The following is a 13,266-nucleotide window of genomic DNA, read 5'->3' as shown; positions in this document are numbered from 1 at the left end:
AACGGATCTTCACTAAAACAAATTTTAAAACCCCAAACATCATCTCTCTTTCAGGCCCTCACTGAGAACAGTGTTATGTCCAGTGTTTACGTCCCCAGGACACATCAAGAACTAAGCAACCCAGATCAAAGTTCATCTCCTACAACAAACCTGCGCTGGTGAGGCTTAACAGAGACACATCACTCTTGACTGGGCATAGCTGATACAGAGCTAATTACCTTTCTTGTGATGCATTCATCATCATCTACTCCAAGGCCACTCTGAAAGCTGAACTTGGCTGGGAGGGCAGACAATGATGAAAATACTGTTCTAGGCCAAAAATCCCTACTCGTGGTGCACTAGCACCTTTCCAGGTACCAGCTAAACTGCAGGGCTCATAGCACCAGGATCCTATCAGTCTGACCCATATCCTTATTCCCTTCAAGTCTCCGCAGTTCAGTCCGCACCACAGGCTCCTATATCAAATTAAAAAATCTTCAGAGTAGAGACTCTGCCATGGAAAGCACACAGATAAAGTAGTGCTTCCAACAGGCTACACACAACAAACTTCAACAAAAGAAAAAGATCAAATAAAGCACAAAAATCAAGACACACTGATCCTTATCTCCATACTAATCCCAGCAGAGGAACACAATGCACAAGTCCATCCCAGCAGAGTAAGTTGCAAATGCTTGTCTAAAAATAGCAGCCGAAAACAATCCACAAGTCATTGTCTATAAAACCCACCTCCCTGTCAGCTCCACAGCCATGGGAAAGCCTTCAATTAGACTACTCCCCCACCCCACCCCCACAAATACCTTCACAGAATAAAATAACTGCTAAGACCTCTCTCTTTTTTCAGGAGAATTTTTCCATATGCTTCCTGGCAGGCAGAAGTCACTTCTAATCATTCATCCACTGGACAAGCTTTTCCATCTTCCACATTGTGCCCTTGGAGTAACTTGGAGTAACAAGTGAGGAAAAGCATTATTTTTGACAGAAATAAGTCTCTTCACCCTAAAAAGCTAAAGTATACCCGCTGGACACATGCAAACGCTGCAAAGAATTAATATAGAAAATAGTTTATTTTCCACTCCAAGAGATCTCAACAGCGACATTTCAAACTCATCCGAAATGAGCTTTAAAATAAAATACAAGACTGCAAGGCACATGGGAAAGCATACATCCAGCCCTCAAAAAGAGCTGGAGACTTCTTCAGACAAGATGTGCTTCCTAAAAAACACTGCTGAAGGTGAAATCCATTTACATTTCATATTACCACATTCGGCTTTGCAGTTCTGCCAATGAAGTCTTTCTCTCCCAAAGAAACTCCTCCCAATACTGAGAGGCTTTGTCTAAACAAGGATTTGAGGGCTCTTGTCTCATTAAAATATTTTACAGTAAAACCATTTGGTGGCATCTTCCACCTCTCCTAATAACTACAGCAAGCAGCACCTTAGCACCTCCAAAGAAAGCAAGTAGAGCTAACAAATGGCACAGGGCTCGTTCGGATCAACAAGGTTCCACTGGATCACAGCTGTGCTGCTTTTCAAGGGTACCATGATTCAAGTTCACTTTGGCACAGTGCAAGAAAGCTACTGATCCCCAGCAGCAGAGACCTTCCTGTACTTGTATATGAAAGCATCTGTCTTTCCAAGACTAACTCCATAGACGTCACCTGGCACCAGAGACCCAAAAAGTGTCCGTCGGCTGCCAAGAAAGGATCCTTCGACACCATTCACCAAGGAGGAAGAATTCCCACCAACATTCAGTGCTTTTGCAGTGGTGGCTTCACTTGCGCCATCAGAAATGGCACGAGGAGAGTCGTTCTCAGCGCACTTGGTAATGCCATCCATGTGCTTACAGAGATCTTGGCTCAGCAGCAACACGATAGTCCCTCCAACACGAAGTATTCTGCCAGTTGCAGGAAAAATGAAGGTTAGGTGGTCAGCCTGCCTGCCATTCATTCAGCTGTGCAGCTCAACACTGCTGACTGCATTCAACAGAACACCCAAGCATGCTGAGGGTCATGGCTCAACTCGGTAAGCTATGTCTCTCTACTTTAAATTCCCTATTTTTACAATACTTCCTAAATCGGAGAACGGGGCCCTGTCCTGACTCACAAACATTTCTGACCTTGGGATTTCTCTCCATTGGGTTAGGAAGGAATATGCACCCAGTTTTTTTGTTCTTGCTGTTCTTCCAAGGACTGACAACAGTATCACCTTCAAATCCCATTTTTGGGCCTCATGAGCCTCCCACCACCAGTCTGCAAAGGAACAGCTTCCCAGAGCAGCGATTGATTCTCAGGTTGGTAAGGCAATTCTGAAGCTGGTCTTTCCCTTTGGAAACTTTAAAAGGTCTGTCCTTTCCGTGTTCCACTGACCCTTAATAGCTTTCAAACCCAGGAAGCAGAGAATTAATCATGGTTTGTAATCCATTTTTTCTTACTATATGAGCAAACATTACACTTGGCTTTGAAAGGAGGGGAAAAAAAAGACTCTCATGGCTCTGTTCACAGCAAGCAGATTGAACAGTCTTACTGGAGGGGCTCTCATGGTAATGGTCCCTTCCTCACTTCCATCTTCCCAATGGAGTGTTTTGCTTAGGATGGCCCAAGAGAGCAAAGGAGACCAGAAGACAAGCATAGCCAAAGGGAGGGATGGTCAGCATAAGCCAACATAAGATTGCCCTGCCATTCTGTGGAGTTACCTTCCCTTCTTCATCATCTTCCCACCACATCCCCACATTGGGTGAGCAAGATTAACACCCACTGAAGAGCAATCCTACAGAAAGGGTTTGTTTTCAGCTAAGGAAAGAAATAAAGGCACAGATGGTTTGAACTGCCCGTTAGAAGACCCCCACTATTAGCTTGCCTCAACTCTGCCACAAAATGACAGGGTGAGAGAGGAAAGGAGGCACCTGAAAGCAGACCTGTTGCCTAGCTAGGTATTCCAGTATATGGTAGCAGAAAGGAAAATACATACCACCATCTTCTGGTCTGAGATCCTTCCTGCCAAGGCAGACTGACAAAAGCTTCATTGCAAACCCAAAAGCCTATGATTTTACAGAAGCACACCTCAACTGAGAAAGGATTGCTTTATTTGACTGACCATGCTTTAAGTTTGTCAAGGTCATCCTCTCCTCTTTCTCCTTTCTGCCTTGTAAAGAGTATTCGTGAGTGTGGCTTACACAACAAGCTCATTCCTTGTCAGCCTGAGCTGCTATCAGCACTTCCACAGCTTGCCAGACAAGCCACAACAGCCTCTCAGGGACAAGTAAAGGTCTTGGACTTTTCACAGGATCAGACTACAGAGCTGGAGAGTGTTTGGAATAAAGCAAACCTGAAGCTGGCTGAACACTTAGGATTGCAAACCATCATGACATTTACACCACACCCCAAGCACGTCAAAGGCCACACATACCTCTCCATTTCCTGGAGAATATCCGGTAGGAGCTGTATGTCTTTTGTGATCCTGAACTTCTTCCCAAATGGAATATCCGAAATCACAGCGTCAAAGCTTTCTGAAGGCAGTGGCAATGCTGCAGAATAAAGCCAGCTCTTTACATCTGACTGTCCGAAAAAATGAACAGTACCCCCATTCACCTTACAAAACTGTCTGGCAGCTCTTTTGCAGGTTATGCACCCCGATTCACAGCTCCCTCTGCACTCATCCTCACAAACAGCACTGCGAAGCCACCAACCCAATGCAGACTGGGAAGAGACAAATGCACAAGAGCACGGTTTAGCTCACATATTCCCTGTTAGTGGTGATATGTTTGTTACTGGTGGTACGAGAGTAAGACTCTCAGAACGGGGGACTGCAGGGTTCCAAACTGACCGCTGTTTATCACATGGTGTATCTTTACAAGCAAAATGCGAAAGAAGAGCTAAGCTTGCAAGCACTGCTCTAAGCACAGGTGTTCAGGTACACACGTACGATGGTAAGGAACCACATTGTCCAGTTCCCCTCCACCCCTCCTTTCTCCCCTCAAGAATCTGCTAGCAGCCACAATCACTTGGATTCTGTCGGAGATAGCAGCTTTGAAGCGTCTCCCCAGACCTTCTGCATCCTGGGAACAGTCAGTTCTCTTGACCATGGTGCAGCACTGCACCCTGGTGGTGATGGAAGCCGGACACATCCCAGGCTGTGCTGGCCAGAGGGCAGCCAGCATGTGAAAGGATGAAGGTGTGGGCTCTTCATCCCTCAGCCTGCTCGAAACTCCGCTGGACAATGCCCTGAGCAACCTGACCCAGCTTTAAGGTTAGCCCCGCTCCGAGCAGATGACAGGACTAAAGACCTCCATGGTCCCTTCACCCTGCTGTGATTCTAGGCCAGCCTTTCCAGAACTGGCTGGAGATGTTTCTTGGACCATCCTTGGATCAACATTTACAGCACAACAATTTTAGAACAATTTTATCTACAAATAAAAGGACAAATTACCTGCAGTGCTTCTCAAGACATGCAGACATAACAGCTTCTGACCAGTGACAAAAACACCAATTACTTCTTTGGCACTGGAAAAGCTTGACATCAAAGTACCTTCCATTATCCTAGAAGCCAGGGCCAATCACAGCTCTTAAGCAAGAAACAAAGCTCTATATAGTCTTATAAAAAGAAATAAAAATTTCTTACCATTCTGGTAAGAAATAAATACTGCAAGGTAAAAAAAATATGCTTGCTTCATCACCCATGCACAGGGGAAAACAGCCACCTTTTGCCTGTCATGAATTTCATAAAGGACTCATTCAGACTCAGGCTTTGAGGTCCAGAATAAGGTCATGAACTGAGAGCAAACAGATTCCCTCTTCCAGGAGCAAGGCATTGCCATTTAAAGCACAACTACTGCAAAACGTTATCGATTCAACACTGATGCTGATGAGTTCCCACCCTACTCATTTGGTACATCTAAGTTACAAGCCACATTTTCTCTGGATTTGTCCTTGCTGTGTTCCTCTAAGACATAAAGAACTCTCACACAAGATGTACTCTTTGTGGTATTCACAAGTTAAGACAGACAACTACTGCCCACATCTGACAATTATGATGTTCATTGGCAAGAATAAAATCCACAGAAGAAAAAGTTCCTGGGGGCGGGGAGGAGAGAACAAATAATTATCCATGCTAGCACTACAGAGTCACCATTCAGCTCTTTGTTGAGAGTTAGCTCTGCTACACATCCCCCCAAGAGAACCTATGCTACCCTTCTAATCCCAGAACCACAAAAAAATTCCAACATGTCTCACCTGGAAAGCCTGCAGACATACCTTTCACAGAAGCTTGAAGTAACTCAATCTTATCCATCAAGCCTGCAGTCCTAATATTAGCATCTGCACCCTCCAACTGTGAATCACTTATATCAGCACCCCAGTAACAGGCTTCCTGTTCAGAGAAAAGGTAATTTTGTTGGCAAACAAGTGTATTTATTTTATAAACCCTTCTCACAACTGCCTTCTTGCACAGCTCTTCCAAGACAAACCCTTCCTGGGAGATCTATTCCCATGACACAGAGCAATACACAGACCCAGAGGACAGAGGAATGGGGGAAGTCTGTGCTATCTTCACTCCTTTCCTGTTCTGGTCTGCACAAGACACAGAAATACCAAGGCTATGTCCTAACAGCGAGAGCCCAGCTAGCTACAGACCGCCACGCTGCCTCTAATAGTGACAACGGCCTGTACTGTCCCATTGACACCCCTGATTCCAAGGAGAGCCCAGGCAGCTGTAAAAGCCCACGGTTGCTTCACCCAGACCCCACGGTATAAATCCAGGGCTCCCAGCACCCACCCACACAAGTATGTAGGACTCTGTCTTACATTCCCATGGAGGAAAACTTCTACCAACTGCCTAGAAAGATCAGTTCGGATCCAGCTTCCCAGTATCGGGCTTTGGTGTAACTGCGGTACAGATTTTTCCTGATGCAACTACAAGCCGTCTGGCAAAGGTCCTGCCTGTTGCCACTGTGATACTCACAGGCCACTCCTTGGCAGCTTCCAGCAGTATCGTTCCTAGCCCACACATGGGATCCAGCACAAAGGCACCAACCTACAAACAAAAAGGGGTTATTCCATTCCAAGCAAGACAGACTCCTCTCCCAGGACAAAGCCTACTCAGGGACATACATTAAAACCCCCCCACTTCTTCAAAGCTGTCAGCTCCAGCAACTCCACCTTCACTCAGGACTCTACCTCTTTGCCATAAACAGTCACTTACACTGATTTCAGCCAGAGATGCCATGGCCCACGCAACTGTTGACCGCAGTCCTGCGGTTTTGATATACTCCCTGTTTGCCAGCGGAAGCCTGCAGAGAGCAAAAAGTCAATGCAAGATAATGGTACAACCACCCAGAAAAGCCCATGTAATACAAACAAACGAACTGGACAGATCTGCAGACAGACAGATAGAAACCACAGTCTGCTTTTATCTGTAACTCACTGCAAAGTGTGGCCAATGTGCTCAGAAAAGCTCTAGACAGACCACAAGACTAATGTGACAGTCCAGTGAATATTAAACCAGAAGAAAAATACTCACAGTGGACAGCAAGACTATTTAGAAATTGTGCCTGTTATGATTCTGCCTAGACAAACCCAGTGAGGAGAATGCCTACCTGAAAAGGGGAATCCCCACCACAGAGTGAATGTCATTAAGATGTACAAAGATCTGAAAGAGGGGAAAATAATGTTAGAAACTCTCAACCTGACACAACAGTAGCTTTAACTCATTTAAACCAGACACAGAAAATGTTTCTATGAGCTTCTGATTCTAGTTTTGAAGAACAGAAATACAATTTAGACAATTGTGATTAATGGAAAGAAATCACACTAGGTAATCTGAATGTCACTTTAAAGAGGATTTAGTATGTAAGCAAGCTTGGAGGGGAATTTTGCCAACCAGAAATCTACCGGCAGGCACTTCAGTCTTCAAGGGAACTGATTTTTGTAACACTGAATGGATATTTTTAGTTATAAAACTATTTACTCTAAGCAGAAGATTATTCACTTTATACTAGTACTCAGCTATTCACATCCAAAACAAAAAACCCAATACAAGTGCCACTGAGGGCCATTTCAGATGGAAGGTAAATCTGGGTAATCCTTCCAGAAGTATAAGGCAGCTCGAAGAAATCGTCCTCCTGTCCCACAGAGAGCATCCCAAAAAGATGACTGAGCTCCCCAACAGGTATTGCACAACTGCAGTCCCTCCCCAGGAAGCCCAAAGAGAACCACGATGCCTTTGCAATACTCCAGTCCTCAGCACCTAAACGGTTTCAGAGCAAAAATCTGGATGAGAACAGGAGCCCATCTGAGGGTCAACAAAGCCACACTTCACACACAGCCTGGGAAAACCAGAGCCTGTAGATGAACTCAGAGCTTTTCCAGAAGGCCTCAGACCTCCCAGCATCAGGGCTGAGAGCAGCCTCCCTACACCAAGCACAGGGATGGAGAAGTATCTGGTCAAGAGCAACAAGTCCTCTCCAAGGTCTCCAGGCAGCTTGCACCATGGAGGGTGCCTTAAGCAAGCTGCTTGTCAGTGACAGGGTCTAGGAGGAGGCTCTTGCATAAATGGCATTCTCAAGTTAGGTTCCTCTAGAATACAACCTTATGGCGCGTGCTCTTCCCTTACAGAGGCTAAACTAGCTGTCCAATGGCTCAGCTGATCTCCATTTTCAACAGAGAATCCAGCAGTTTGTAAGTGTGCCAGATCCTGAGACATCACCTGTAGGGATCCTTCCCCTGACACACATGCTCAGGTTGACTGTCCTGCTGTTTACTGAAGCGCTCTGGAAGGCGTGCACACAGTGGCTACCAAAAAACTTAGCTCAGCACTACCAGATGATTTCTAGTTAAATTCAGCACCAGAAAGACAAAGAGGGAGAGGCCACGGTCCTGAGTGCAAAGGGAGCAGAGAACAGAACAAAAGATATCGGCAGGGGGGGCAATTCTGGAAGAAGCAACAGGCCACCTGGCAGACAAGCACCACTACCTCTAGATCGGGGTCCCGCAGATCAGCCTGCCACCCAAACTGCTTCATCAGTGCTATGCCGACGGCTCTTCCGACCTCCTGCAAGGGGAAAGGACAGGCAGAAGCAGTAAAAATAACAAGATTACCAAAACTACAGATCACAGCCTTGACTTCACAATCCTTAGAAATACTTGTGAAAAGAGTCTCTCCTTATCCTGAGGAGAACAATTCATACAAAGACCAGAAGAGCTATAACAGGGCACAGTGAGTGAGCGAGGGGCAGAGGAAACACACCACAGGACAAAACGACTATCATTCAGCTGGAGTGTGAGAGGCTGAAGTTCAAGTCCTGCCCAAATTACAACAAAAATTGCCATCATTTCAGGATTATGTATCATGCACAAAATATTTCCGATGGCTGTAAACTAGATTACCTACGAGAAAACCTGTGAATGCACAACTGCAACTCACAGTTTTGATGCTTTTATGGCATCTAGAAAGCTCTGACTACCTTCAGGGAATGAGAGTTCAAACACATAGCACAAATTTAAGTAAACATTCATGTTGGCAGGCTCATGTGTCCCACCTTCCCAAGGTACTAGCTTTAGTAGGGAAAAAAAAAAAAAAACAAAATTAAATGACAGTTATCTTCAAGTAAGAGAAATCTACATAAATTGCAGCTACACAGGGTTTGGTTTTTTCATTTTTTTATTTTCCTCACAGTAGAAAGGTATTATAGACAAGAAGAGTGCTGGATGGAAGGGGCCCCTGGAGGTCTCTATACCACCCTTCTCTCCCAGGCACCAAGATCCACCCACCCAGGACACACCCCAGGGCTGCACCACCCTCCTGGGAACAGGTTCTCCCCAATACCCAGCCGGAGCCCACCAAAGCTAGAAAGTTCTGGGTTTGCATCTTCTTTTACACTGCCACAACTGGGAGGCGTGCAGCTCCATTGTCCTTGCTATGGCCCTTTAAGTAACTATAAACTACTATCAGGTCACTCTTCAGGCTCCACAAGCCCAGCTACCTCAACCTCTCACCTTTACTTAACCTCAATAAAAGACATTGATTTGAAAAATATTCAGGGTAACAGTGCTCAGAAATTAACAGCAGCCCTTACTGTTGTTATTTCCACTTGTTTAAGGTAGTAAATGCAGGCTAAAGGCCTTTTTGAGAAAAAAGCTCATCGCTTGTTTTTTTTCTAAAACATGGAACACAGTCGAAATGACCAACTACACGTCTCCCCTCACCTTCGCTGAATTCTATGAAAACACAAGACACCTCAGCATACCTGTGAAGTCAGTATTTTGGCAATCGCTCCACTACAACGACAGGAAACTCGGAAACTGAAGCTAAGCTTCTCACTCACAACAGGTTTCTCTCCACTCCTTTTGGAAGGGTCTTGTAAGGAAGCCGTGCTTTCAGTCCAGCAGTCCTGATGGCTTTTTCTCTCTGGTATCACACACATCTCTCCAGCTTCCACCTGACATTCCTCAGACACAGTCTCTCTCACTTGTTCTGTTTTCTGCCTTTTAGTTGCAACATCTGTCTCTTCTGATTTTCTCTTGAGAGGCAACTGGTTTTCTTGAGAGACATCATCTTTTCTCCCCTCACACCCACAAAAGTTTTTCCAAACAGAGATAACATCTAGCCAATACTTCCGTTCCTCAATGACAAGGCTTTTAATCTCATGCAGCATTTTCCCTGGAAGAAAAAGCAGTTCCAGGTTAAGTAGTTCAGTCTCAGCATTTGATTCTCCTATGCACTGAGAAAAGCAGTTAACAGAGACTGCATTCAGATTTCATCAGTATGTGAATCCAGGAACCGCAGCAGCAGCAATCACTGGCACAGCCGAGCTCTCAACACCCACATGCCCCACCAGCAGAGACCCAGGCATCCCTCTGATCACAAGCTCTGCAGAACCAAGATTAAATCGTACAGGGGTTGAATCCTGCAGCTCCAGAAAACCAGATCACCTCTGAGAGTCACTCTGAGGGATGGAGGACCAGCCTAGCATGCCATCATCCCCAGAAAGCACTTGGTCCAGGATTAGAGATGTGAGAGACACTTTCCAGGACTGACAGATGCCAACAGGAATCGCTGATTCAGCTCAGGCAAAAAAAGCCACAAGTTGATTCTTTTACAAAGGAAATCTCTCCTTGCTATTCATCAATCTGCCTTCAATCCTGCAAAGTCTCCAACACACACCTCAACTTACACCTGTGGGTAGTCCTCTTGAGCTAGCTATGACAAGAGAGGCATGGGGAATATAGAGACCAATTCACTTGAAAACCTCGAAGCTGGTCAAGGGGGCGGGGGGGGCAAAGTATTTCTATTTCTCATTTTAAATCATGATTAAATTCGATCCTCAAAGCTGAAAGCCACCCATGATCTCCAAAAAAAAAAGTCCCACCAACACTCAGATATCAATCCATCTAACTTGAAATTCTTATTCCAACACTAACAAAGAATGCAACCTGAGTAACCGGTATTATGGGACATCTATGCATTGAACAGTGAAGCGACACAGGACATACCTCTAGAACCGCCTGCCTAAAGGAAAAAGGCTCACAAAAGGCCTAGAACTGGACTTCGGCTATGGGGGATGTTTGTTGTTTTCTTTAGCGGGGGTGTTGGGAGGGTCTTACACATACACATATATGCATAGTGCTAGCAAAACACAAGCTGGTAAGACAGCAATTTAAAACATTTTTAAAGCCATTTATAGCACTAAAAAACCCCATTGAACACACACCTGGGTGAAAGATACCTCAGAACTGATTCTTGTCCATTAGAACTACAGCTGTTAGTCGATAAATAAAATAAACTTAATATTAATTTTATAAATAGGAGCCAAACCGGGGCTTCACGGTGCTGAGCACACCGCCCCTTGAGCAAACCGGAAGGGACGACCCGAGGGAAGGAGTCGGTGCCACACCTTTATCTCTAGACACCGCCAGCGGGGGGTGCTTTTTGAGCAGCAGAAACAGTCGCTCCCCAGACTTGAGTTTCCTCAGCTCGCCCGGCTCCGCCTCCGTGCTGAAGAAGACCTTTCCCGAGACGCAGTCCACCTCAGGGGAAAAACAGAAACCAAAGCGGGATGGTCTTCTGGGTGAGCGCCTTCAGCAGCCCCTCACCACCGCTCGTCCCCTTCGCAGGGTGCGGGGCAGCACAGGCCTCAGCTCGCCGCGGGTGGCGAGGGGACACGGCCTGACCGAGGGGCAGCTGTCCCTGCCCACGGCACAGGCGGAACCAGACGGCCTTTACAGGTCCCTTCCGACCCCGACCCGGCCCGTGGGGCCCCAGGCAGGTGGCGGGCACAGCCCCACGCCGCGGACGCCCGCGGCTCAGGGGCGCGAAGCGAACGAGGCCGCCTTCCCCGCCAGACCGCCCCGGCTGGGCACTGACATCAGCACCGCCCCCCCCGCCCCTCACCTCTGTGGCGCCAAGCCGCGTCCGCACCTCCTGAGCGAGGAAGGGCTCCAGCCCGCGGCCAGCCGTGCAGAAGTACCGACCGCGTCCCGCCGCCATCTTGGCCCACCCCGCCGCCCTCAGCGCGGCACTGGCGGGACCGGCCCTCCGCGGCGGGGCCCCTCCTCGGGGGGCGGCTCTGAGCCCGCCCTGCGAGCGGGCCGGCGGGGCAGGGCGTCCGCCCCCGGCTGCCGTGGTGCCAGGCGGCAGGCTTACCTTCCGAAGGGGGAAAGCAGCTGCCAGGGCAGTCGGGCTGCGTAGCGGTCTCGGCAGAAATCTGGCATTTCTAAGGAGTCTTCGCCCAGCTGGGCATCAACGCAGAGCAGCTGTGCACTCATGTGAGGGCGTAGGGGTGGAAAAATCGCACAGGAGTAGCTAAAATCCTCTTTGGCAACACCACAGACTTTCCCTCCAAGAGCTAGAAGTTAACAAGGCAAGTCATGGAATGGTGGGGGTTGGAAGGGACCTCTGGAGATTATCTAGTCCAACCCCTGCCAAAGCAGATTCACCCAGAGCAGGTCACACAGGACTGCATCCGCGGGGGGGTTTAATATCTCCCGAGAAGGAGACTCCACAAGCCCCCTAGGCAGCCTGTGCCAGTGCTCTGTCACTCCCGGAGTAAAGTTTTTCCTCATGTTGAGGTGGGACTTCCTGTGCTCCCATTTGTGCCCATTGCCCCTGGTCCCATCCTCTTGACACCCACCCTTTAGGTATTTAGAAGCGTTGAGAAGATGCCCGCTCAGTTTTCTCTTCTCCAGGCTAAACAGACCCAGGTCTCAGCCCTTCCTTGTAGAAGAGAGGCTCCAGTCCCCTCATCATCTTCATAGCCCTCTGCTGGACAATCTCCAGTAGCTCCCTCTTCCTCTTGAACTAGGGGGCCCAGAACTGTACACAGCACTCCTGATGTGGCCTCACGAGGGTAGAGGGGGAGGAGAACCTCCCTTGACCTGCTGGCCCCACTCTTCTGCATCCACCCCAGGAGACCATTGGCCTTCGTGGCCACAAAGGCATGTAGCTGGCTCATGGTCAACCTGTTATCTACCACAACTCCCAGGTCCTTTTTCCTCCCCCTTAGATGAAGTCCCATAAAACGCACCCCTGGCCCGTTTAGCATAAAGCTTATCAGCAGCTGCTGATCACCACAGCTTTAACAGAGGTGGGCATCCTGTCTTAGCTCATCACCACAGCATTCCTTTACAAGAGGAGGTTTTTTGGTAGAATATCTAGTTGAGCATAACTCACCACCACCAGTTCCCAGAGCCCTGCTCTTTGGTTCCCTCTGCATTGCTGTGAGCTCAGCTCTAGGAGGTGACACAACAGAGGATCTTGTTAAAGGCTATTCAGCTTTGGAGCAAGTTGCTGATGCAACTCACTAGTAAATAAGGGAGCTGGCAAGAACACACCAAAATGGTAACGCTGCTCAAAACCATCTTGTCAAATCATCACCACGGTGGCTGTATTTATTTCCACTTCCACCCCCCACAAACAGAAAAGGCAAATGCTACTCTCTGAGCATCTGAAGGCTGGGAAACAAACTTTTAAGGGTGCCTAAGCCCTTCTCAGCATCGCATTGTGATTAGCCTGAGAGGGTGCTTCAGACAGCACAACTTTTAACCACCTTCCCACAAAACAGCCGTCACATTCAACATCTCTGTGGCTGCGCTGCCCAGCATTCATGAGCAACTCTGGTAGGGATTGCATAGCTGCTGGCAAAGCCCTCAAGACCTGTCAAGAGAACTTCACAGGGGTATACAAATGAGAAAAAAAATTAAGATCACGCAGGTGAGGAGTCTGGACTTGCTGTATTAGGTAACAGCCCGAGGTTCCTGATCCCAAGAAGTAGGTTCAG

At 47.6% G+C, this 13,266-nt stretch overlaps 1 protein-coding gene across 2 annotated transcripts; it reads right to left on the bottom strand.

The window, feature by feature from the left end:
- Positions 1 to 1,045: 1,045 nt before the first annotated feature.
- On the bottom strand, positions 1,046 to 11,477 carry THUMPD2 (THUMP domain 2 tRNA and snRNA guanosine methyltransferase). 2 transcript variants are annotated; one of them, XM_086460890.1, is made up of 10 exons: positions 11,382 to 11,477; positions 10,885 to 11,017; positions 9,238 to 9,650; positions 7,965 to 8,042; positions 6,589 to 6,641; positions 6,195 to 6,282; positions 5,955 to 6,026; positions 5,249 to 5,363; positions 3,405 to 3,522; positions 1,046 to 1,893 (listed from the first exon to the last, which is right to left on the bottom strand). In XM_086460890.1, the coding sequence occupies exons 1-10, from the start codon at positions 11,475 to 11,477 to the stop codon at positions 1,575 to 1,577; spliced, it is 1,485 nt and encodes a 494-aa protein (XP_086317016.1). In that variant the 3' UTR covers positions 1,046 to 1,574. The 2 variants fall into 2 exon arrangements, with proteins under 2 accessions (XP_086317016.1, XP_086317017.1); XM_086460891.1 differs by lacking the exons at positions 10,885 to 11,017; positions 11,382 to 11,477 and adding an exon at positions 10,702 to 10,733.
- Positions 11,478 to 13,266: the final 1,789 nt, after the last annotated feature.

This window comes from Leptosomus discolor, chromosome 2, assembly GCF_034619465.1.
Source record: "Leptosomus discolor isolate bLepDis1 chromosome 2, bLepDis1.hap2, whole genome shotgun sequence".
In the NCBI taxonomy this organism is placed as follows: domain Eukaryota; kingdom Metazoa; phylum Chordata; class Aves; order Leptosomiformes; family Leptosomidae; genus Leptosomus; species Leptosomus discolor.
This window is presented reverse-complemented; position numbering and strand designations above follow the sequence as displayed.